At 48.5% G+C, this 24,212-nt stretch overlaps 2 protein-coding genes across 3 annotated transcripts in view; one reads left to right on the top strand and one right to left on the bottom strand.

Moving 5' to 3' along the window:
- Nucleotides 1-6,939: 6,939 nt before the first annotated feature.
- Nucleotides 6,940-12,163, top strand: FABP1 (fatty acid binding protein 1). Its single transcript, XM_080814308.1, has 4 exons — nucleotides 6,940-7,407; nucleotides 9,014-9,186; nucleotides 10,493-10,585; nucleotides 12,037-12,163. Exons 1-4 carry the CDS (start codon nucleotides 7,341-7,343, stop codon nucleotides 12,085-12,087), a joined length of 384 nt encoding a protein of 127 aa, XP_080670434.1. The 5' UTR covers nucleotides 6,940-7,340; the 3' UTR covers nucleotides 12,088-12,163.
- A 7,996-nt stretch (nucleotides 12,164-20,159) lies between these two features.
- SMYD1 (SET and MYND domain containing 1) overlaps nucleotides 20,160-24,212 on the bottom strand; it is a 42,580-nt gene continuing 38,527 nt past the window's right edge. For both annotated transcript variants that reach the window (XM_080813256.1, XM_080813255.1), the window contains one exon: nucleotides 20,160-23,632. In XM_080813256.1, coding sequence (XP_080669382.1) covers nucleotides 23,474-23,632 — 159 coding nt within the window. In that variant the 3' untranslated portion in view covers nucleotides 20,160-23,473. The remainder of the gene's footprint in view (nucleotides 23,633-24,212) is intronic.

The following is a 24,212-nucleotide window of genomic DNA, read 5'->3' as shown; positions in this document are numbered from 1 at the left end:
GCGGCCAAAGATCTCTTGGAAGAGATTTTTTTTTGAAGCCTCAGGCTGACTTTGAGGCCAACTGGGCTAGCTTTCAACCCTCAGAGGGCAAGGGACACGAGGACACAGGGATACAGGACAAGCAAACACTATTAGCTTTACAGCCAAAATAAGAGCCTTATAAACAGCCTTAGAGATAAGTTCTGAGTTCTGTTTTGATTACATCAGCCTGTAAATCCTCCCCACTGCCTGCCATGGAATCCACAGAATTTTCCCCTCTACTGCGTCACGGTAAAGCAGAACTCACCGGGGTCCTTAATGCAACTCATAGGAAGGTCTTACTTTCCACAACGAGGATATTCCTAAGAGTTATTTGTAAAAGGACATTCAGTTGAGTACACTATTCAGGGAAATCTGTGTGGTATGATTTTTTTTTTTTTTTAAATATAGTGCAAACCACCACCTACAATGTTTGTTTACCATATTTGCATTCCGCCCCTCGCCCCCCCCCCCCGCCCGCCATTGGTTTCTTCAAGCAGGCAGACCTCAAAAAATGCCAAGGATATTGGATGGTTTTAAGGCAGATTCCGTTCTAGGTACTGGCCCTAGAAGGGGCTGTAAACAACAGGGGTTTCTTTTTTTTTTTTTTTTTTTAAGATTTTATTTATTTGTCAGGGAGAGAGAGTACACACAAGCAGACAGAGTGGCAGGCAGAGGCAGCGAAAGAAGCAGACTCCCTGCCAAGCAATGAGTCCGATCCGGGACTCGATCCGAGGACTCTGGGATCATGACATGAGCTGAAGGCAGCGGCTTAGCCAACTGAGCCACCCAGGCGTCCCTCAACAACAGGGGTTTCTTTAAGGAAATTCAATGATCAAAGACATAGAATACACATATGAAAAGCAATGCTTAAGAATGTCTTCTTAGGGGTGCCTGGGTGGCTCAGTGGGTTAAAGCCTCTGCCTTCAGCTTGGGTCATGATCCCAGAGTCCTGGGATCGAGCCCCACATCGGGCTCTCTGCTGGGCAGAGAGCCTGCTTCCTCCTCTCTCTCTCTCTGCCTACTTGTGATCTCTGTCTGTCAAATAAATAAATAAAATCTTAAAAAAAAAAAAAAAAACAACTGTCTTCTTAAATTTTCTGTTGGGGCACCTGGGTGGTTCAGCCGGTTAAGCATCTGCTCTCTGCTCAGGTCATGATCCCAGTATCTTGGGATGGAGCCCCACATCAGGCTCCCTGTTCCATGGAGAGCCTGTGTCTTCCTCTCCCTCTGCCTGCTGCTCTGTCTACTTGTGCTCTCTCTATCTCTCTGTCCAATAAATAAATAAATAAAATCTTAAAAAAACCAATAAAATAAAAAATCATAAAATCATAAAATAAAATTTTTTGTTGAAGTACGTACATCCTGAAATTCCACAAAAAGGATTTAAAACAGCACATAATAAAAACACAAGGCTTCCAGGCCCCACAACATGGTCAAAGGAACAAAGGCAAGCTCTTTCAGCATGGCTAAAAGATGCAGGTTGAACCATAACAGTTTTTCAGAAACATAGGTGAGGTCACAAGAAGGAAAGAAAGAAAAATCCCCAACTGTCAGAAGCACAGATGGATCTGAAAGGGCAGCAAACAGTGCAACGAGGCTGGGACACCTGGGGTGATCGCTGGATCTAGAAATAGATCCGGGGAGCAGGGAGTGTGGATTTCCATACCCCCTGGAGCAGGCGATGAGGACTCGGGGCCCCCAAAAGACACGAAGTGGGCACTAAGATCCCTGGTAGGCCACTGCACCTTAGCATACCAGGGATGGAAGACGCTACCCACCAGCCCAGGGAGACAGAAAGAAGCTTGATCCCAAGCCAAGAGATAAACATAAAAATCGGTTGTGAGCTAGAGAGAGCTCTGAGACACCTAGCAAAAGCCAGTGCAAAGTGCCCTGATCCCCTCTGATAGGGGCTTCACTTTTCTGAAGGACTTGACAGTTTACACAGGGCATTCACAGGGCAGAGAATGTCATGACCACTTCCCAGATAAGGACTTGGAGGCTCAGGAAGGCTGAGTGATTCGTCCAGGATCTCAGGTCAGGTAGAGAAATCTGGGCCCAAACCACAAAGGCCTTGCTCTCCAGAGCCCTTTCTCTAGCAGGAGAATGGGCAGCTCAGGGCACCTCCAGCAACACCGGGGAGGCAGGCAAGTGAGTCGACGTGGTAGGGTCAGACACAACCGGAGAGTGGCCTGACCTCAAAGAATGCCAGGCATATTCTGCTCACCAAGAGGCATGAGTCACCTCTTCTCCCACCCTTCCCCCCACCCCTTGCTCATCTGGGTAGGGAGCATGAGGAGAGAGGACGTCTAATGGGAACCGGGGAGGCATTACACTTTTGGAACTAAAAACTGTTCCCATGAAGGGAGAGTCTTTTTTTTTTTTTTTTTTTTTTTTTCTTGAAAGGCATTTGAACTTTGTCATTGCAATTAAGCTTATCTCCTCTAGTGTTTACTTGGCTTGTGGGCAGCAGATGTCATTACCCTCTCCTAATTTTACGGAAAACTACTTAGCAAGGGTTAAGTTTTGAAATGGCCACTAACCTCCTTGGCCTCCAGCCTCACACACAAAAATCTGGCCCGAAGGAGGCCATTGCAGATTGCCTGAGAAGAGGAAGAGGAAGAGGAAGAGGTCCTTGCCTGGTGTCTGTCAGCCTATCCGTTTGCAGAGAGTGGCAGGTCTTACCACTGTGCCCGCCTCTTGAGCAGCCTCTGAGTGACTCCTGCCCAGGTGTTGCCTGGACTGGGTAGGGAGGGAGTGAAGGGTCAGGGAGAAGGTCTGGAGGGAGTCAGACACCAGAAAAGGAGGAACCCCCCCAGCCTTCCTGAAAGGGTTCTGGGATGGGTGCTCGCTTGCCCTGAGGAGAAAAATTCATGGCCTTCCTTCCCACCCTCCTCCTTAAAGCCCAGAGAGCAGTGCCGTGGGGTGTGTCCGGTGACACTGTGGTCAAGGGGAGAGTGTCTGGATGTGGACCCGGGTATCCCTTTATCCGAGGAGATGCTGGGCAGCAGCGGCCACGAGGGACAGCGTGGTGTGCCCGTGGCACTACCCGTAGAGTCTCTCAACTTGAGCCCTTCACAGCCGCAAGGGAGAGGGTTAATAGCCTCATCATCACCATTTCCTTAGTGATTATTTCACTGCCTTTAAAAACTCCCAAACTCCTCATTAAGGCAAGTTCCTACTGATTTGCTCCCTGATAGGTGTTTGGAAAGTTCTTTGGCGAGGTGGTAGGTGAGGTGGGGGTGGGTGGGTCTCAGGTGGGACTTGAATTTAGTCTGGCCATGGCGGTCATTACACAGACACACACCAGCTAACAGCCTGTGGCTATTAGTCGGCGCCACCCAGTACCATCTGGGATCACATGGCACTCTGGGATTTGGGTAAAATTAGTTTGAATTCCTCCAAAGACCTCGCTAAGATTTTTGGGGATCCTTGAGGGGTACCGTGCTCCTGTAAACACCCTGCTTCCTGATACAGACAGTCCCTGATTTACGTTCAGCTTAGGATTTTTTGAGTTTACCCTGGTGTGAATATGATACTCATTCAGTAGAACCCATACAATGAGACTTTTGATCTTTTTCCCAGGCTAATGATCCACAGCATGATCATCTCTCGAGATACTGGGCAGCCACTGTGAGCCTTGGCTCCATCAACCACATGATCACAAGAGTCAACAATCATTACACTTACAGCCATTCTGTACCCATGTAAACTTTGTCTTTCACTTCCAGTATAGTAGTCAATAAATTACATGAGATATTCAATACTTTGTTATACAATAGACTTGGCGCTAGATGATTCCTCCCAATGCAGGCTAACGTAAGTGTCCTGAGCGCGTGCAATTGAAGCTGGGCTAAGCTATGATCTGTAGGTTAAGTGTGGTAGACACATTTTCCACTCATGGTGTTTTCAGCTCATGATGGGTTTATTGAGACATAACGCCATCGTAAGTCAAGGAAGATCTGTACGGTTTCAGGTGTGCTATCTCATCTCCATGACATCCATCCAGAAAGGAAACTCAGCCCTTCATCATCTTCCTTTTGCACCTGTCCTGATTTATGAATTACGTTTTTTTAAATAAACATATAATGTATTATTAGCTCCAGGGATACAGGTCTGTGAATCACAAGATTTACACACTTATGAATTACGTTTTACGAAAGCATCTGAGGTGGTTGGGGAGGAAATTAAGGAAAGATGGTTGGGGATTCACATGACAGCAAATGAGCAGCTTCAAATGCAACCAGAGTTTCCTGAAACGCTCTGTGCCTTACTGCCACTGGGGGTGTCTTCGTGCCCGTCACCCCATACCCACTCAGTGGTTCCCCTCCTTTCTGCCCGCAGCACTGCTCTCTTCCCTTTCCTGACCTCCAGCGGGGGAAAAAGGTGGCCTCTCTGGCGTGCTGCACAGCCCAGCAGGACTTCCACATTACCACCCGAGCCCTCGCTGATCACAGATCTTGGGTTTCACTCACTCTCCCTCCCAAGAGGCTTCTTCAACCATTTACACACACACACACACACACACACACACAGAGTTTCCTCTCTGAGAAGAATTCCAATGCCAATTTTTAAGATAATGGATTTTTCACTGCCTTATATATACATATCAAAAATAAAATCTCGGGTGCCTGGGTGGCTCAGTGGGTTAAGCCTCTGCCTTTGGCTCAGGTCATGATCTCAGGGTCCTGGGATCAAGCCCCACATTGGGTTCTCTGCTCAGCAGGGAGCCTGCTTCCCCTCTCTCTCTGCCTGCTGCTCTGCCTACTTGTGATCTCTCTCTCTCAAATAAATAAATAAAATCTTTAAAAAAAAAAAGATAAAAAATCATTGTTCCTGGGGCCCCTGAGCATCCAACTCCTGATTTCGGCTTGGATCATGATCTCGGGGACATGGGATCGAGCCCCACATCTGGCTCACAGCTCTTCTTGGGATTCTTGCCATCTGCCCCTTCTCTCTCTCTCTCTCTCAAATAAATAAATAAATCTTAAAAAAATCATTGTCCCACTTGGAGGAGATTAGGATCTACTATGAGTACCTCGATATGATGAGGTGCATAATTAAGGCTTAGGACAAGATGTGCCTGTCATCCCTTGAGTCCGCTCTCCCACTGCCAGCTGGGTGCTGGGGCATTTGCAGTGCCTAAAAATGGTTGTGTGTTCTGGGCTTCCAAGGCTGCTTAGCGCTCTCCAGGAGCCATCCTGACCCGTGGCCTGGAAAGCACTCTGTGTCCTGGGCACTGCCAGAGGGGGACCGAGCAGAGAGGGCAGACGGGAGCACCCCTCTGCCCCTGAGGGACAGGCTTACTGGTGCTGGGATCTGTGTGATGGCCATCAACCAGTGCCCTCTGCCCATGCTGCTCAGAAGAGAGCGATCTTTCCGTAGCAGGTTGTATGCTGACACCACCCGGCAGGGACACCGGAAGAGGGCTTTGACATTGAGCACATGGGGGGATGACAGGACTTCTCAAGTGCTGTGCTAGAGCCGCAGGTCCACATTCTGGAAATTTGAGAGAGTACGTGAGAGGGAGTTGGAGATAAAGAGCATGGCTCTCCTGAGGACTGACACACTCGTGTTAGTGCTGTGCTCCCCCAGCTTGTCTTCCTGTGGTCAGTGTCCCTGGGATGAGCCCTCATACATTCACGTGTCCCCTGACTCCTATACAGCCAGAACCTGAGGGTTGCTGGGCTTCCAGAGCAGACACTCTGGCAGCCCAGAATGTTGGCAGCTGAGTGAGTGAGTGTGCAGTCATCCTGGTGATCGTGATAGTGCTGCCAGTTAAGCACAGACAGGGTCCCCTGGCAGCGGAGAGCACTGTCCAGGTGACAGAACCGATCTGCCACCGTCTACCCCAGTGCAGGCTGGAGTGGTAGAATGGGACCGCAGAGGAAGGAAGAAGAATGGACAGAGGTGGGAAGAAAGTAGCCAGCTCTCAGTCCAGTTTTACCCATCGCCAGCCCTGTTCTCTGGAGTCTCATCTATGCACTTGCCTGGTTAAACACACACACGCACTGATCCTGGCTGCCCTGCCCCAATGATGCAGTGATGAGAGGGGCTGTGCCAACCTAATTTTCCATATTTCTCATTTTCCTTCAACAAGGAGATCCATGGCCTCATTATCTTTTGATGGTTTTTTGTTTACTGACCTATCACGGACACCTACGAGGTGCTACGTATTGGGAATACCAAGGAAGAAATGAAGAAAACATAGAAATAATCCCAGTAGGATCTGGAACATGGGTATTTACAAAGTGCTCTATGAGCCCAGAGGATTTCTAGAGGAGGTGAGCAGGTGGAGAAGGTGAAGGAAGGGCAGAGGGTGCAGCGAGAAAGCAAACATGAGGCATGGCACCCCCTTGATGTGTTTCATTGGCCCAGCCGGTACTCCCTGCTTCCTCTCTCCTACCCCATCTCTGCCTCATAAAATACATCTCACTTTCTGTACACCCAGTTTCCGTGGTTCCCACCTGCCCTTCAGGAAGCAGTGCTTTGTTTGACACCCTTAAATGGAGACTGATGTTCACGGCGCAGAGCTTGGAATTATCAAGAGGAATCCCAGAATATGAAAGAGCGCTAGGGGCTTATGACAGCTTTGTAAATATTAAGTTTGTGTAGTGATAAAGATGGAAGAGATGGGGCGCCGGGGTGGCTCAGTCGTTAAGTGTCTGCCTTCGGCTCAGGTCATGATCCCAGAGTCCTGGGATCGAGTCCCCCATCAGGCTCCCTGCTCCGTGGAAAGCCTGCTTCTCCCTCTCCCACTCCCTCTGCTATGTTCCCTCTCTCGCTGTGTCTCTCTCTGTCAAATAAATAAATAAAATCTTTAAAAAAAAAAAGATGGAAGAGATCATAAGGTTATGTAAATAAGGAGGAGTTTTGAGTTTAAAAGGATTCTTCAGCATTTTTCTTCGTGTCTAGATCTAAGTACACACATGGATATGGGCGCACACATATGTTTATAAGCACACATCTCTGGGCACACAGGCACGTGCATAAGTGTACAGATATGCACACATATACATACACACATGCACATTTAACGGAGGATTGGCACATTAAAGGCTATAGGAACTTAGGGTTTTGCACTTAATGGACAGCCACTAATGTTTGCTGAATTAGAGCAAACCTCTGCTGTGCCCATCCTGTTTTTTTATCATTGACCATTGCTCTTAGCAGTTAATGTTTGAACCTGGCCGTAAAGGAGTCGACAGCGGCTGACCTATGTCCGACATCCGAAGCGGAAGGAGCCCCCTATAAATCAGCCCACACCGGGCAGCCCAGCCAGCAGAGCTGCCAATCAGCTTGGAGCCAGCCTTGTCGCCACCATGAACTTCTCCGGCAAGTACCAACTGCAGAGCCAGGAAAACTTCGAGGCCTTCATGAAGGCTGTTGGTGAGTGCTGGGCTGGGCACCAAGGGTGGGGATCATGGAGGCAAGGGTCTGGCCCTGTTGGCGGTGGCTCATCAGAGTCTCGATTCGGGGATGGGAGGAAGGTTCCAGGCTTTGCACAGACCAGAGGCCATGTGATGCATAGGATTTTTGTAGTCATTTGCATCTTGTGCTGTTACTCACTGGACAAGGCCATTCTATAGGCAATCTCTGCTGGTCCCTCACTATGTGACCTCCCTCCCCCATTCATTCATCCATTCATTCGTTCTTTCATTCATTCATTCCTTCTTCTAACAAACATTGACTCGGGCCAACCACATGCTGCTCACTGTGCTGGATGGATACCAGGGAGACAGATAACTTGGAAATGAGCCCCATTTCCAAGTCACAGTGTAGAGATGGAAAAAAAGAAGAGATAAGTACAGTAAAGCATCTCCGAACCTGACTCACTGCCAGGCACTGTGCGAAGCCCTTAATATACAATATCCCATTGAATCGTCACCAAAAATCTCTGAGTTGGGTAGTAATATCATTCCCATTTCACAGTCAAGACAGCTGAGGCCTAGAAAGGTTAAGTAATACAGACCAAGGTCACACAGGTAGGAAGCATTTGCACTGGGATACGAAGTGGATGCTGGTTCCAGAGACTCCGCTTTACTCCTCTGTGCCCCCCCGGAGTCCTGTGCAGAAGGATGAGAGGCTCACGGGAGGGCATGAAGGGGGGCTTGCTCACCGTGAAGGTGAGCTTCGGCTGGGCCTTGGCAGGTGAGCTAGTGGTCCCTAGGAGATGGGGTGAGGGGAGCGTGCTCCAGGTAGAGGGAATCCTATGAGGAAAGGGGCAGTGTGACAAAGAAGGGTGCCAACGGGGAAGTGTGTGGGGAAGACTGCAGAGGCAGAGGGAGGAGGACCTCCAGGGCTAGCCGAGAGCTAGGCTCTTCTCCTATAGGGTGCCACGCCACCTCTGTTGTGAGTCCCTTACTCAGGCCACAGGACCCTCTACCCCCGCTGCCAACACACAGGGCCTCACTTCGTAGAACAGCGTACCTGTGCCCTGAAATGTGTAAAGGTCTGCCCCAGGGCAAGGGAGTCCCCCTGCACCTTCCTCAAGAGCCTCAACAGCAGAGGTCGAGGGGGGGACCCGTGCCCACAGGATCACCGGGCGCTATCCTGGCTGGCCCGTGTTGTCCTGGCATATTATTCATAGCTCCCCCTCTCACTCTCAGGAGGGACCTGGCCAGAACACAAACTGTGTGGTCATTCTGGGTGTGGAATGAAACACTGACACTCGGAGCAAAGTCTGGCGTGAGATAGGAGAGCGAGCGGGAACCAGGGCGCTCGCTAGAGTAAAGGTTCCTCAGGACACAGGAGTGTCTTCTTTTATAACCCCCAACGGTGAACTCGTGGACCGCCAAGTCAGGCCGAGTCAGGACACTGACCTTTCCTTTCAGAGGCCCAAGCCCGTGTTGCTCACAGGACTCAGTCCGGGCCTCTGGCCTCTGGGGAGACACAGCCCCTCCCTGTCTGACTCCACGCCACAGAGTTTCTCTGTGACCGCCGCCCTGCAGCTCCCACCTCTGCTCATCTCTGAACCTCAAATGGTTTCCACCAGGTCTGCCTGACGAACTCATCCAGAAGGGGAAGGACATCAAGGGGGTGTCGGAAATTGTGCAGAACGGGAAGCACTTCAAGCTCACCATCACCACGGGGTCCAAAGTGATCCAAAATGAGTTCACCTTGGGGGAAGAGTGTGAGCTGGAGACCATGACTGGGGAGAAGGTCAAGGTAGGAGGTGCCCCCTCACACCACCCTCTGCTTCTGGAACTTTCCCTGAACCTGGTCCCAGGGCTTCATCCTGCCAGGCTCCCACCTCAGAGTTCCCACCACGGATACCTTATCTATGGCTCCACTTCTGCGGTGGGAGCCAGAGAGACCAAATAGCTTCAGGGACGAAGCTCCAGGGATGCCCTTCTTATTGCGATGTCATCCTTGAGCCCAAAGTAAACCAGCTTTGCTGAGCCTACAGCTTCTGGTCATGGGCAGATTTCCTGGAGGAGGTGCTGGCAACACCAAGAACACCAGAATACCAAGGCCCCGGGTAGGCCCTAGACCAAGACTTCAGAGGTCACTGAGCCCCTGGCCTCAAGTACCTCATCTGTAAAATGGGCATGGCCTCCCCTCCCTGAGAGAAGGCAGTGGACAAGGCGACATCACTCTGCTGGGCTGTGGCTCAGGGTGTGCACTGAGAGCTGGGGTGGGGGCACTGTGGAAATGGCCCAAGATGATGGCAGAGAGATCAGAGGAAATGGGGTGCCCACTAGAGACTTCTTTTCCTCCCTAGGAAACTCCACACGCCTAGCACAGCCAACACCACAGAGCAGTTGTCTTCACCCCTCCCACTCTCGACAACTTTGTGCCTTGGCCTCAGCGTGTTGGTCTTTTTACCTCTTCTGACAGAATTTTATTTCTGCTTCCCCAGATATGACATTACAAGTCAGGAAATGTGTGATTAACTTTAGGAGGGAAATTCTCTTGTTATGCCTGTAGGAAGGGGCAGGCCATTGTGGGTTTCACCAGAGGCCTTTTCCAGTTGTCCATCTTGGAGGCACATTCTTAACCTTGGCCAGGTTCTTCTGTTTCCTGCTGGGTTTCTGCTTTCTCTTCCTGGATGCATAAAGCTCGAAAAAGAGAGCACAATGCGCGATGAAATGTGCTGGAAGGAATACATACCACAGTTACATAGGTGTTCTCCCAACCGGCTAGAATTTTGCTATTCCCTCTGTCCATCAGTTTGGAGAATTGGGATTTTTCCAGTTTTATCTTAGTGCCTGCATTTGAGACCACTTAGGTGTCCTACGCTCATTTCTAGTTCACGTACCATAAATTAAAAGTTTGATCAAAGGAGCCCTGGCATTTTCTTTAGCTTCTAAATGCACCTCCTGTGTTTAATCCAGAGGACTGGGGGACATAAGTGGCTTAGCTGTTGTCAGCCAGGACCCGGGGGCGGGGCAGGGGGGAGCCCGTGTTACTGGCGAGAGTCCTGCTCCCTCCCCAGACTTTCCTAACAGCTCATCTCTTCTCTCCCTTGCAGGCGGTGGTCCAGATGGAAGGTGACAACAAACTGGTGACAACTTTCAAAGGCATCAAGTCCGTGTCCGAACTCAATGGCGACGTGATCACCAACGTGAGTTGGCACTCTGAGCTGGTGGCTCCCCATGCTTGAGGGGAAGGGAGAAGTCAGGGTGAGGTGCAGCTCCCCCACCACCTTTCCTGTGCTCGACCTTGGCTACCACTTACTGAGGATCCATGATGTACTAGGCAGTTTACACACATGATCTCTATCTTCCCACCACCCTGACTTTTCTAAGTGGGGAAACTGAGGCAACAAAGAGCCAGGGAATGGCAGAACGAGGGCTCCTCTGAGCGGGGCCTGTCACCCGCGGCTGTCATCCACAGCTGTGCACTGCGCAATCCTACAGGGAGCCACACCCATTAGAGATGGTGTGGGCTCGTATACTTAGGACCATCTTGGAGTGGATGTGGGCTAGCCTCCCCCTCTTCCTTCTCCCCTCATTGCTATCCCCCTTTCCTCACCTATACCTACATGGGATGGGTAAGTGGGTGCTTGGTACAAGGATAGACAGGGTCCTTCAGAGCCACCAGCATGACTCACCTTTCTCAGTCTCCACCGGGATGTAGCCTTAAGACTTGCTCATGGGCATTTACAAGGAGAATCATATTCAGAGCAATTTTATGGCAGCTTATGAGTGGCACTCTCCAGATGGGCAGTCCTCCTTGGTGCCTGATAGTCGGCCATGTCCTGTCCCTGATTTGGGGGTGAATAGCACAGTGTTTCTCTAGCAGAAGAGGAGGGTTCTCTGGATCTTCTTTGCCCCCAGAAAGTACTTTGGGGAGTAACAGAAGGCAGAACACTACCCAAGGGTCTGTCACACCACTCCTTGTTCAAGTGGGAAAATCCCTCAGCTAGGTAGAGTATGAAGGTGAGCAAGGAAACATGTTGTCCCCACCCCTGCCGGGCACATTCAAAGCAGGAAGAAGGCACCAGCAGGGTGGAGGGAAATGAGCCTGTCCTGGTCTCAGTCCCGGCCAAAGTCCTTTGATAGGCTTTTTGTCTGTTTGGATATGCTTTTGATACCTCCCCTAATCATCCCCTCAGCTGTGAGGGAGGCAGGATGAGGAATTTAATAGATAAGTTGACCTGTCCAAGGTCATCCAGCTAATGAGCTATAGAACCGGGGTTCAAACCTAGATATTTTCATTCCACTCCATTGCTGTTGAAGCTAAAGGGCTCCTTTGGTACACAGTAGGCACTCGATGAAACTTCGAGAAGTTGGATTGAACTGGACTCATTTGGACGGTCTTGCTTTCATAGCCATCGATATAGAAAGGCATTCACTAAAAGGCAGGACAGTTCTTCATATGAGGAAGTGACGTGGAAAAGACCTGGCATGGGATTTTAGAAAAGATGGCCCACCCTTCCTCTGATCTAACAGAAAACAGAGAAATCTTTGGGTTGTTTCACATGCTAGCATATTTGGGATGATTTTGTAGCCTTCATTACCTTTTACAACTGAACATCAGATGAACATTTTATGATTTTTTTTTAACTTTCAGACCATGACATTGGGTGACATTGTCTTCAAGAGAGTCAGCAAGAGAATTTAAACAAGTCTGCACTTCATATTCTTTTACTGTGTAAAATTAATGTAATAAAGCGAACTTTGTTTTAAAAAAAAACATCTTTTCTTCTCGATGGCTTGTCAATGATGGTGCTATTGGTATCAATGGGCCCTGATCACCTATATGTATATTATTTTATTTTTTATTATTTATTTGACAGAGAGATAGATAGAGAGCACAAGTAGGCAGAGCAGCAGGCAGACAGAGAGGGAGAAGCAGGCTCCCCGCTGAGTAGGGAGCCCGATGCGGGGCTCTATCCAAGGACCATGGGATCATGACCTGAACCAAAGGCAGACACTTAACCGTCTGAGCCACCCAGGTGCCCCCTGATCACCTATATTTTTGTAAATCTTGATGATCTGTATGTTCTATCCTGCTGGGTCAGGTCCGAAGGGTGATCCTCACCCTGAAAGCAGACCCCAGGCTGCCCACTCAGGTGATCCTACAAGAAACATGAGATGTGGCTGGATCTGTAAAGCCTCTTTGGAATGACCTTTCCCAGTCAGCCGTACAGGCAAGGAGCTGGATGCCCCCCTCTCTCTCATCTACCAATCTCCATGAACAGCCATCTTCCGTAAAAACAGCACTGATCAGAATGCTTTCTACAACATTGCCTAGCACATAGCAGTCAAACTCCTAAACCTTCAGGTCTAACAGGGTTGGGACACTTCTGCTGTAAAAAGCCAGAGAGTAAATATTTTCAGTGTTGTGGGCCATCCAGTCTCTGTCTCAACTCCCCAGTTCTGCTTTTAGAGCACGAAGCAGCCACAGGCAATACACCAATGGGCATGGCTGTGTTCCAACAAAACTTTATTTATGGACACTGACATTTGAATTTCATGTCATTTTCATATGTCATAAAACAGTTTCTTCTTTTTTTTTTTTTTCAACCACTTAAACACTGGATACCATTCTTAGCTCGCACACCTTGTAGAAACAGGTGGCAGCCGGATTTGACCCACGCACTGTAGGTTGCTGACCCTTGCTTGATTATAGCCTGTCCCACCCTATCTAGCCGCAATCCTTTCCTGTAATATGCATTCCAATCAAACTAAACAACTTCTCATTCCCCCAGCAATTTAACTGCCACCTCCTTCAAGAAGGCTTCCTAAATTGTACTGCTGAAAGTGCTCTTTCCCTCTCTCTGGCATTTATCAGCACAGGTCTATTGGATGAAATTCTTCCTGCCTGCACTATTCATGTATTTGCCATAAGTTTTCCCTCCTTCTCCTGTGTGGAGCAGGGTCTTGAGAAAAAAGGGGGACCATAATTTGGGGAACTAAGGCACCCTTAAGGAAAGAGTTTCAGAGCTTCATTGAGAATTCAGAGATGGAAGATACAGGGGGAAGATATCCTATAGCACACTACAACATACCATTCACAAGAATAAATTCCAGATGAACTAAAGAGCTAAGTGAATAAATGGGAAATATTAAAAATAGATACTGTAGATAAACAAGTATATATCAATGTGTGTATTATGTGTATATATACATATACACACATTAATATCAATGTATATATAGACCTTCTTAAAGAAGGTGCAAAAACCATGAAGGAAAAGATTGATTCATATTACTACCTCAAAAACATAAAGTTTTGCATGAAAAGAGACACTATAAACATAGTTGCCAAAAAAAGCAAAAAAGTGGGAGAAATATTTGCAACTCACGTAACTGAGGTTAATAGAATATCAAAACCAGTAAGAAGCCCAGCAAGTCAGTGGGAACATGGGGTGAGCATATTAATGGGTAATTCACAGTGTGAAGTAGGCTGAGTCTCAAAGTAATCAGGGAGGAGGGAGGTAAGATGAGATATCATTTTACAAATCAAACTAGTACAAAGTGAAAGGGTTTGTAAGGATGTGAGGAATGACTCTCCCATCAGTGGTACAGATGAAAATTGTTACAGCCTGTGTGGCGTGCCATTTAACAATACCCACTAATATTTTTTTTTAAAGATTTTATTTATTTATTTGACAGACAGAGATCACAAGTAGGCAGAGAGGCAGGCAGAGAGAGAGGAAGGAAAGCAGGCTTCCCGCTGAGCAGAGAGCCCGATGCGGGGCTCGATCCCAGAACCCTGGGATCATGACCTGAGCTGAAGGCAGAGGCTTTAACCCACTGAGCCACCCAGGTGCCCCCCCCCCACTAATGTGAATTCTCTAACACCTAGCAATACCATTGTTGTATGTCTCTCTCCCTAGAGAAATGTTTAAACACATACTGAAAAAAAAAAAGCATATAAAGGATACAATAGCCAAAACCTGGAAAAAAATGCTCAGGAGTAAGCAAAGGTTAGATAAATCGTGGTATAGTCATACTTGGAAATAACACGTGGTAGAGTAAATGTACGAGGTAGGTCTCTAAGTGTCGTTGTAGAACTCTCTCTCAGACAAAGCTTTAAAAAAAAATAGCAAGTTTCTCAACAGTATCACCTGTACAATATCATGTAAATTTTGTTAAAATATGAAACAAAATTATCTATTTACATAGATATACATGCATGTATATGACCACAAATTATTGGAACGCCAGATAACAGCCATCGCCTTTGGTGTGGGAAGTCAAGAGAACTTTTTGCATTATTTATATTGAATTTTCTGCAAGGAACTAATTATGTGGAATTATTTTTTTTAATGAGCCATGACTTTTTTTTTTTAGAAGTATATGATGTAGAGGCACCTGGTTGGCTCAATTGGTTGAGTGTCGGATTCCTGGTTTTGGCTCAGGTTGTGATCTCAGGGTCCTGAGATTGAGACCCCCACCCTCACCCCCTGCCTTGGGCTCCATGTCCGGGGCAGTAAGATTCTCTCTCCCTTTGCTCCTCCCCGCCCACTGCTCCTGCACTTGCGTGCTCTCTCTCTCTCTCTCTAAAAAAAAAAAGAAAGCGGGCTGGAAGACAAGGTTCTAATTAACTAACCCCTGATTTTGGACCATAGTTTTCTCATCTGTAAACTGGGCAATACAATACCTCTCCTGTGGCTTGGGTAAAGAGCAGATGAAATGATGCATGTGGGGGCACCTGGGTGGCTCAGTCGGTTAAGTGTCTGCCTTCAGCTCAGGTCATGATCCAGGGTCCTGGGATCGAGCCCCGGATCAGCCTCCCTGCTCATCAGGGAATCCGCTTCTCCCTCTCCCTCTGCCTGCCACTTTCCTGCTTGGGTGTGTGTGTGCGCGCGCGCTCTCACTGTTAAATAAATAAAATCTTCTTAAAAAAATGATGCGTGTGCCATCCCAACAAGGCATGTCATCACTGCCCCTTGGATTCCTGAGAGAGCTGCAGCTGGCTCTGACCTCCAGACCATTAGCAGCCACTGTGTTATGCCCAGAGAAGCATCTGTGAGTGGATGAAAAGGCATGGAGAGGAAAGAGGTTTCCAAGGACCACGCAGCTGAGGAGCTACACAGGAGAAGCAATGTAGTAGAAACAGGGTCTCTTCAACCAGGCCTCTTGGGATCTGACAACATTCCCGAAGCCTCCTCCTAACTGAGATCTTCTCCTGGGAACAAGTCTTGCTTTTGGAGGGGATTGTTTGTGTTTATGCCCGAAAAAGAAATTTAATTTCATGCTGCATTTGGATTTTGTATAGGTGCCCAGAGAACTTTGGGCCTGAAGTCAATTTTAAATAAATTGAATAAACAGCTGTTGATGGTATCAGTTATTTTTGCCTTGACCCCCTCCCCTCCTGACCCTGCCCCCTTCTCTCCACCTGTCCTGTGGGCATCCCAACAACAGAGCACACTCTGTACCCACAAGTGCTGATTGATTTGTAAAGAGCCAGTTTCAGAATCAGCATCTATATTCATACAAATGTAGACTTTTCCAATTATCTTCTTCTTAAAAAAATGATTCCCGTTAGGGTAAAGAAAGTGATTTTGAGGGGGTGGGGTGTCTAACTTAATCAATATTCAATCTTCAGAGTACCTCTTCTATATATACTAGAGGCGCACTGGCCATCCCATGATTTTCTAGGATTTCATGGAGCCAATATGGGGTAGACATGGAGAAATCAAATTAAATGTATCTTCTCCACACAACCTGGCCTCATTCAGTCAAATCAGGACTGGGCAGTGCTAAGCTCTGACAATGATTCCCCTGGAGACTTGCTGTCCTGGGAGGTGGAGATCAACCCATAATCCATCAAGGCAACAGTATGATCCCTGCTAGTGATCCTAGTGGGTACAAGCTCCAGACATTTCAGCTGACTCTCAAAGCATTCAAGGATGTTTGCCTGGCCGGGAGGCGTGGTATAAATGGAGACTTGGCAAAAGATGAGGCAGAGAGAGGACACAGAGTCTCTTTCGTGAGTATTTTTTCACTCTGGTAAGCAGTCTGGACTCAATCCTGGAGACAGTGGGCAATTACTGAAGAGATTTTAGCTTCAAGAATAACATAATACTAAATGCATTGTAGAGAATTATTCTGGCCATGGGGCCAAGGACCAATGAGAAGGGTCAAGGCTGAACACAGAGGCACCATTAAGAGACTGTGGCAATGGCCCAGATGAGAGATGTGGGGGGTTGAACCAAGGCACTGCCTGTGAGGTAAGAAGCACATTGGACAGATATATGTCAGGGATGTATCAGCAGGAAATAAGCCTCACTCAAAAGGGTTCTCCTGATGAGAATTTAATGGAGGCACTATTTACACAGGTGTGGTTTGAGTAAAGGGAGCCCACAAGTTAGGTGAGGCACCCAGGGACGAGCATCCACGGAAAGCCATTACCAACCACAGGCCTGAAGGGACAACGTGGGGGACTGCATTACTTGAATTCACTGAGCACTGGAGCCACTGGACCCTGGATAGGCAGAGAGGGGGCAGGAAAGGAGGGTTGCTGTGGGGAGTAACATGCCACCTCTCCATCCTTCTGTCTTCCCTTCTTCTACTGGGTCCTCCCATGGGCTGAACAAGAAAGCAGAGATCAGCCTTCTGGGCACAGAGCAGGGCGGAGATGGGTGGAGATGAGATGTAAGATAAACAGAGACAAACTAGCACAGTGGGAGCTCCTTCACTCCCGAATGGAAAAAAAAAAAAAAAAAAACTTACTTAGACTAAAATTAAAGTCGGGTGGGGTGAAGTGGGGGTTCACCGACTCAGAAGTGGAAAGAACAAGTGGGTCCAAAGTCTTACAACAATGTTACCAATAGTTCTCTCTTCTTACCCTGTCCTTTTTCTCCCTGGACGCTAGCTATGTTCTCCCAGAACTTTCTAAACAGCAGTGAGTACCACTAGCAGCGCCTCCCGGGTCACACACTGAGAGCTGTGTTCCCAGAGAAGAGCAGGGACTCTTCCTCCTCCAATTCAGAAGGGCCCTGGCAAGAGTCCAATTGCCTATCGTGGGTCGCATCCAGTGGTATGCGGGAATTCGCTAGAACCAGCTCCCAACTCAACATACAGCTCGGTAGCTTCAGTGTTGGCCATGGTGAGGCTATGTATGTATTCCATAAAAATCAACATGTGTCACATATCTGGGCTCTTCTCAACACTGTTATTAAATATTTGCCAGCACACCCATTATGGGTCGGGGAACGCTGCCCCACGATAGGTCCAGGCTGGGGCCTCAGCCAGCCTGTCCTGAGCAGTCTCCTGTGACCCTCATGGTGCAGAGCGGAGTCTCTAGAGAGTGAGTCGGTACTGTTTTCAGAATTGGAGAGATGCTGGGCTGAAGAGACTGGCTCAGAAGCCCGTTACAGGGGATGAAGGAGAGGGAGGCCCCTAATGGCTCAGTGGGTTAAAGCCTCTGCCTTCGGCTCAGGTCATGATCTCAGGGTCCTGGGATCGAGCCCCACAATCGGGCTCTCTGCTCGGCGGGGAGCCTGCTTCCCCCCCCCCCCACCGCCATCTCTCTGCCTGCCTCTCTGCCTACTGTGCTCTCTGTCTGTGAAATAAATAAATAATCTAAAAATAATAATAATAATAGCCTAGATCTTGGGGAACTAGGTGGATGCTGGTGGAGGCTTGGAGGGAAATGATGAGTTCAGCTATGAGCAGTATGAAGGGCCTGAACACCCACCATTGTGAGCGAGACAAAATTTCCCACAAGAAACACACCCTGACAAGCTAGATGGTGCATACGGACAAAGAATCAGCCTACGAGGCTAAATGTGAATGCCGCTGAAGGACACAAACCACACACCTGGAACGCTATCTGATGCTTCAAGTTACAGGTCCCCCTACTGCCCCCGGCTCTCTGCCATACCCAGGAAGGTGCCTGGTCTCTAACGGGATTCCACACACCACACCTGCCTGGGACAGGCAGGCAGAGGAAGGCGATGAGAGAGGGCTGTGGTTCACTTAGTGAGCACCTACAACCCCTGTCTTGGTGACTGAGGAAGAGAAAGCAGGCAAATTGCACGTGGCTGCACTGTGATGCAAGGGAGGGAAGACTCACTAAGGTAATGACCTTGAGGTGGGGAGATTATCCTGGCTTATCCCAGTGGGCCCAAGGTATCCTGGTAAAAGAGGAAGGCAGGAAGATCAGAGGAGGAGTGATAAGGCTGCTGACTGGGCCCATAGACCAAGGAGTATGGGCATTCTAGAAGAAGTTTCTAGAAGCTGGAACAGGCAAGAAACAGATTCTTCCCCCAGAGTCTCCAGAAGGAACCCAGCTCTGCTGACACCTCCATTTTAGCCGTGTGAGACCCATTTTGAACTTCTGACCTCCAGAACTTTCAGATGATAAATCTGTGTTATTTTAAGCCACTGAGGTTGTAGTGATTTGTTACAGCAACAACAGGCCACAGGCCCCTAAGGACATCTGGGAAACCCGTAGCTCTGTGCCTGGACCAGACTGTTCTCAGACTAAGCTGAGCTGGAGTGCTGACAAGGAGGACGAGTTCATGCCATATTATCGACCACACGTGGCAGCCCCCGGTTGTGCTGTGTGTGGGGCTTCTCTGAGACTGATGACGTAATCCCGGGTGCCTTATGCACGGATTGGGTGATTTGTATGTAATGCGGGACCAGGAGTGGGTGAGGGAGCTTCCAGAAGTGCTGTCATCCTCGTGCCCTGGATGTTATCACCTGTTACCATGTGCACACCTCGGGCCGGGAGCTCGCACCTCTGACTGCCCTCCCATATGTCGCCATTCTCTCTGCTGTGCGCCCCAACTCTACTGATTCCCTCCTGCATCCTTACAGAAGAAAACCCTGAGCAATTGGCCCAAGCCATGGCTGTATCAGGCCCTAAATACAGGTGTCTGTCGACACACTGGTAGTGCGGTGAGCGCTGGCTTAGTCGGAAGGGGAGGAATCAGAGGTCCTAGATTGGTTAGGCATGGTCCTGGGGCACAAGCTTCAGAATGCAGACTTCACCCCAGGGTTAGGAAAGATTTCTTTAATGGTGTTTTTAACTATTCGTTCTGTTACTTCCATGTAGCAAACTCCATTTTTATAGATGGACAACACCCCAAAATTCATGTGTTCTTCTAAAGTTAAGCCAATTGCCCCAGTATAAATATTCCCACCATGGCCAACATCGAGCTTTCGACGTGATGGTGCTGAATGCAGAGTCTGGAAGAGAAGGGCACAGTCAGCTCTCCAGAGGCGGCCGCCCACTGCTGCTCCTGTCTGCCCTCCACCTTCACCTTCTCTGCAGGGGGACGGATCCTCGACAGAAGCATGGCTGGAGTGCCCCTAGAGCACTTAGGATGGGCCAGGCATTGTTCAAAGGGCTTTCACAACAGCAAATTCGTGTGGTAGGTAGAAATGAGGAAACAGGCCCGGGTGAAATCACCAGTCCTATGTCACCCAGCTGACATTAAGAGAGCTGACATAGGAACGTCATTGGTCTCGGTGTCTAATCTTAAAAGTACACTATTCCCTAAAACTAATACAGCAGTCAGTAGCCACATTGTCTATTTAAACTGAAATTAAATATAATTTAAAATTCAGTTCCTCACTCACACTAGATACATTTCAAGAGCTTAGTCACATGGTGCGAGTGGGTACTATATTTGAGGACACAGACACAATATATTTTCATCATCACAGAAAGTTCTATTAGACAGCGCTGCTCTAAATAGGCTGTCACAAAGAAAGAAGCCACACACATTTGCTTGGAAATACAGATGATTTAATGGCCTTTGTTGACTGCTACAACATAAAAACTCAAAATATGCAGTTTTATGTCTCTTCTGCTATGAGATAAGCAAGTTCATTCACTTATTCATTCACTCAACACACATTAACTGAGCACCTACTATATTCCAGGACCCAGGCTAGGTTCTGGGGATAGAAAAAATTAAAGGGACACAGCTTCTGTTCACAATCTGATGGAGGAGGCAGATAAGTAAAAAGGCAACTGTGATGCCATGAGGAGAGTGTTCTGGTGGGGGGTTTGAAGGTGATATCAGAGACTCAGACAGGCAGCCAGCAGAAGCTAAGGCCTTGGCGAAAGGCTTCACCGAAGGGGTGATTTCCTAACTGGATGTTGAAAGACGAACTGGAGTTGGCAGGTTAGAGATATTTTAGATAGAATGTTTCAAAACTCAAAGAGAGGCCCAGGAGAAAATGAGTCACTCAGGGACCCATGAGTGAGCAGGTCAGATTGGTGTCTAGGATGCAATGCAAGTGAGAGACTAGAACAGAAGTTGGGTGTTCCTGGTGGGGTGTTGAGGGACAGATGTGGGAGAGGGGACAAGGGAAAGAGAAAGAGTTTCAGTTTGGATGTGCCAAGCGTGATGTGCCTGGAGAACATTCGAGAGAGCATGTGGGGCTGGAGCTCAGGAACAAGGTCTGGGAATAGAGAGTTAAGAGTATCAGCCTCAAGGTGGTGATTCAACAAAGGGCCCAGCCGGGCTCATGCAGGGAGTGTGTGCAGAGTGAGATAAGAACAAACCAAGAGTGACCAGAAAGAACAAACCCAACCCTAGGAAACGCCAATGTATCAGCGGCAGGTAGAGAAACGGGGTTAGGGAAGAAGGTGGAGAAACCACGGACATCAGAGGATCATCACAAGGAAATGATACCCAGAAATCAAGGGTTGGGAGTGTCACCTGATGCAGGGAAGCCAAATACGGACAAGAAGCTACCCCGCCAGAGGTGACCTTGTATGATCCATATTAGTAGAGTTCAGGAAGCCTGAAGTGGGTTCAGGAAGAAATGGAAAGTGAAGAAATGCAGATGATCACTATGAGAGACAAGTCCTTTAAAAAAAATACTCAGCTATGAAGATTATGCTCAAAGAATCCTCAGCATGTTTGTTGATGAAGAAGGCAGGGGATGGAGGAACATCGAGGATCCAGGGCAGAGAGGGAATTACAGGTGAAGCAGGGCCCACGGACATCAGAGGAGTCCAGGGCACAGGTGGAGAGTTAGTTTTGTGGGAGGAGAGGGGCTCCCATTCCACTGACGTGAGAAAGAGGGAAAGAAGGTCAAGCACAGACAAGACATGCATGAATGTGGGAAGAGAACGGAGGGCTTCCCATCTTCTGACCTCTGTTTCTCTACGAAGCAGGAGATGAGCTTCTGCTCAAAGCACAAGACTGGACGACAGAGGTGAAGGTCTGAAATGGTTACTGGGCAAAAGGGAGAGAGAGCCAATGAGGGGCACATGAAACACTTCCGGGCTGCACTCAAAGGCCAGCTGAGGTTGGCAAGGAGTGTGGAGAAGTGCCTGTGTTCAGAGAGGTACACAGAGGATGGTGACAAAGAAGGGAAGAGGCTTGGAGGGCGGTTTTACAGGAAGGCCAGGGAGTGATCGTTTGAATGTGCTCTGGGTTCCTCGGAGAATGCTGGTGCCGTCTCTAGGCCTATTACAATGAAGGCTTGGAAGACTGTCAGTCTTCCTGTGAAAGCTTCTAGAGAAGGGGATAACCTTGAAGAACAGTCAAATGCCAGGCATGAGTATTCTGCAAAGAGGTAGCATACTCGCAGAGCTTTGGACCAGTTTTTGGCATATTTGCAGAGCCACTGGAGAGGTTAAGAGGGAGGCAGCAGATGGTTCTGAGGATGAAGTGGGGGATGGAGAAACTAACGTTTGAGGCAGAGGTGACAAATATGGGGCTTGGTGGGATCACTTCAAGATGGTAGCTAGAGCTCTGGGGTCATGGTTTGGAAGACTTGGTGATACCCTCCAATGGAGAGCTTTGCTCCAGGATTCCCCTAAAACATTGGTGAGAATTCTAGAACTCCAGAAGATAACAGGACAACTAGACTGGCTGATTCCAAGACCCTCACTCTTGGGTGGAAACCACAGCAACTTCCCAGGACATGATGGCAAGTGGGTCACATCCCCAAGGAGATCCTAACCTAGGCATGTGGAGCCTGGATTAGATATTCTTCCTGGTGAGAAGAGCAGAGGTCCCAGAGCATGGGCAGCGAAAGAAATTAAGCAAGGGAAATCATAATTATTCCTTACTAAGAACAGAAATTTACTGGGGGGTCTATGATGATGTCTAAGCTGGTAAAGACCATCCAGGCACATGTAGGCAAATAAAATTCCCCAAAACCAATTCTGCTGAACCCAAGACCATCAGATGTGTGCGTCTCCAAGTTTCTCCCTCAGCTTCATCCTGCTACAACGTTAATCCTAGTTGGCCGATGGCCAGGAAAATCTCAGATATTGTCCAAGTGGCACCCACATCACAGGGAATCAAGGCTTGGCAGTGAAGGTGAGGGAAGGAGACACTCCTTCTGGGTATTTTAGAAAAGAGTTTCCGAATAATACTTGGAATCCAGACCTTAAACTGAGGCCTCCAGTGGCTAGGGCAAAGCCACACCTCTTTCTGCATATTCACCTCATTCTCATATTTACTAAGAGGTTTTGGTTCTCTGAGTAGAACCTAAATGGTCCAAACAGAGCACCTTCTTCATAGTTCCATGCTAACCTGAGGAAACCGGACGTCACCCATCCTTGTCAGATAAGACCTGAGTATTCCAGACCCTGAGTGAGACCAGCAGTCCCAGAGATAACGCAGATCAGTGAGAAGCCTCCTGAGGCTCCAGGCACCTGCCATCCTCTGCTCAAATGTCACCTGCTCCATGACACCCTTCCCAAAGCACAACCCCCCCACATACCAGATATATGCCCTCCACTGCACCCCCCATACGGTTTACCACTGCATTTATTACACTGCGCTTTAGCTGTTTACATTTTGCCTCCCCAGGACATTTGAAGCTTCTTTATCCCTACAGCCTTCCACCCAATAAATATTGGTAGGATAACCTGGACTAGGAGGGGCTGGGATAGGGTTCAGCTGAGCTGAACTAGGTTTAAACGAACCAAAACGACCTGAGGAACACAGGACGGTACATTCGCACAGCAACAAGAGTGAACATCCTCATCAAGGGTCTTCCCAGAAACCCACTACCTCCAGAAGGTCTCCCCAGTTCCCCAGGCACAGAGCCTGCCCCCACCAGACAGGGCCTCATTGCTTCTTATGGAACAGAGCCGGGGTTGGCTCACTGCTTGGCTCGGCCATGACCTGCATGGGCTGGTTGTTCAGGGCAGCCTCGCGCATCTTGTGGTACATGAACTCGTTCTGGCGGAACATGCGCAGCTCCATCTCCGTCTGTACCCGCATGGCCTGTGGGACACAGATACGCCATATACAGTGACAACAGGCCACAGGGACATACTGGCTTCCGACCTACCTTGGTCCTTTTGTAAAGGGCAGACAACAGAGTAAATGACTCCCAGTCACTGAGATTCAGCTGCACGCACTCAGAGGACACACTCACACACACTCATACATACTCACATACAGACACATACAGTCATACACACTGACACAGACACAGACACAGACACACACACACACACACACACACTCATCCTCTGGGGGCTTAATGTCCTGGGAGTGGGCTTGGTTTGTTAGGGAGAGGAGTCAGACCCCTGAGAGAGTCGCTCGAGGGAATGTTCTTGGCAAAGAATGCTTGTTTGCAGGAACAGACCAGAGGGGATCTAGATTTGAACCCTGGATCCTCCACACAGGTCCCCACTAACATTCTGGGACCTTAGGCAAGTGACAATCCCTTCAGGGTTCAGTTTCCTCATACATAAAGTAGATGAGATTCCTTCATACTTCACAATGGACCAGGAAGAGTATAGTATGTGACATACAGAAAAGCCCCCAGGCTCCCACATTTCTATTCAAGCACTATTTC

This window comes from Martes martes (assembly GCF_963455335.1).
Source record: "Martes martes genome assembly, chromosome: 9".
NCBI lineage: Eukaryota > Metazoa > Chordata > Mammalia > Carnivora > Mustelidae > Martes > Martes martes.
The sequence above is the reverse complement of the archived record's forward strand: the minus strand, read 5'-3'. Positions and strand labels throughout refer to the sequence as shown.

Bases quoted from the DNA above. Each gene is read 5' to 3' on its own strand.
- FABP1 (XM_080814308.1), top strand. From the start codon at position 7,341: ATGAACTTCTCCGGCAAGTACCAACTGCAGAGCCAGGAAAACTTCGAG. The intron at 9,187-10,492 runs GTAGGAGGTGCC...TCTCCCTTGCAG, and splicing joins TGACTGGGGAGAAGGTCAAG to GCGGTGGTCCAGATGGAAGG. The intron at 10,586-12,036 runs GTGAGTTGGCAC...TTTAACTTTCAG, and splicing joins ATGGCGACGTGATCACCAAC to ACCATGACATTGGGTGACAT.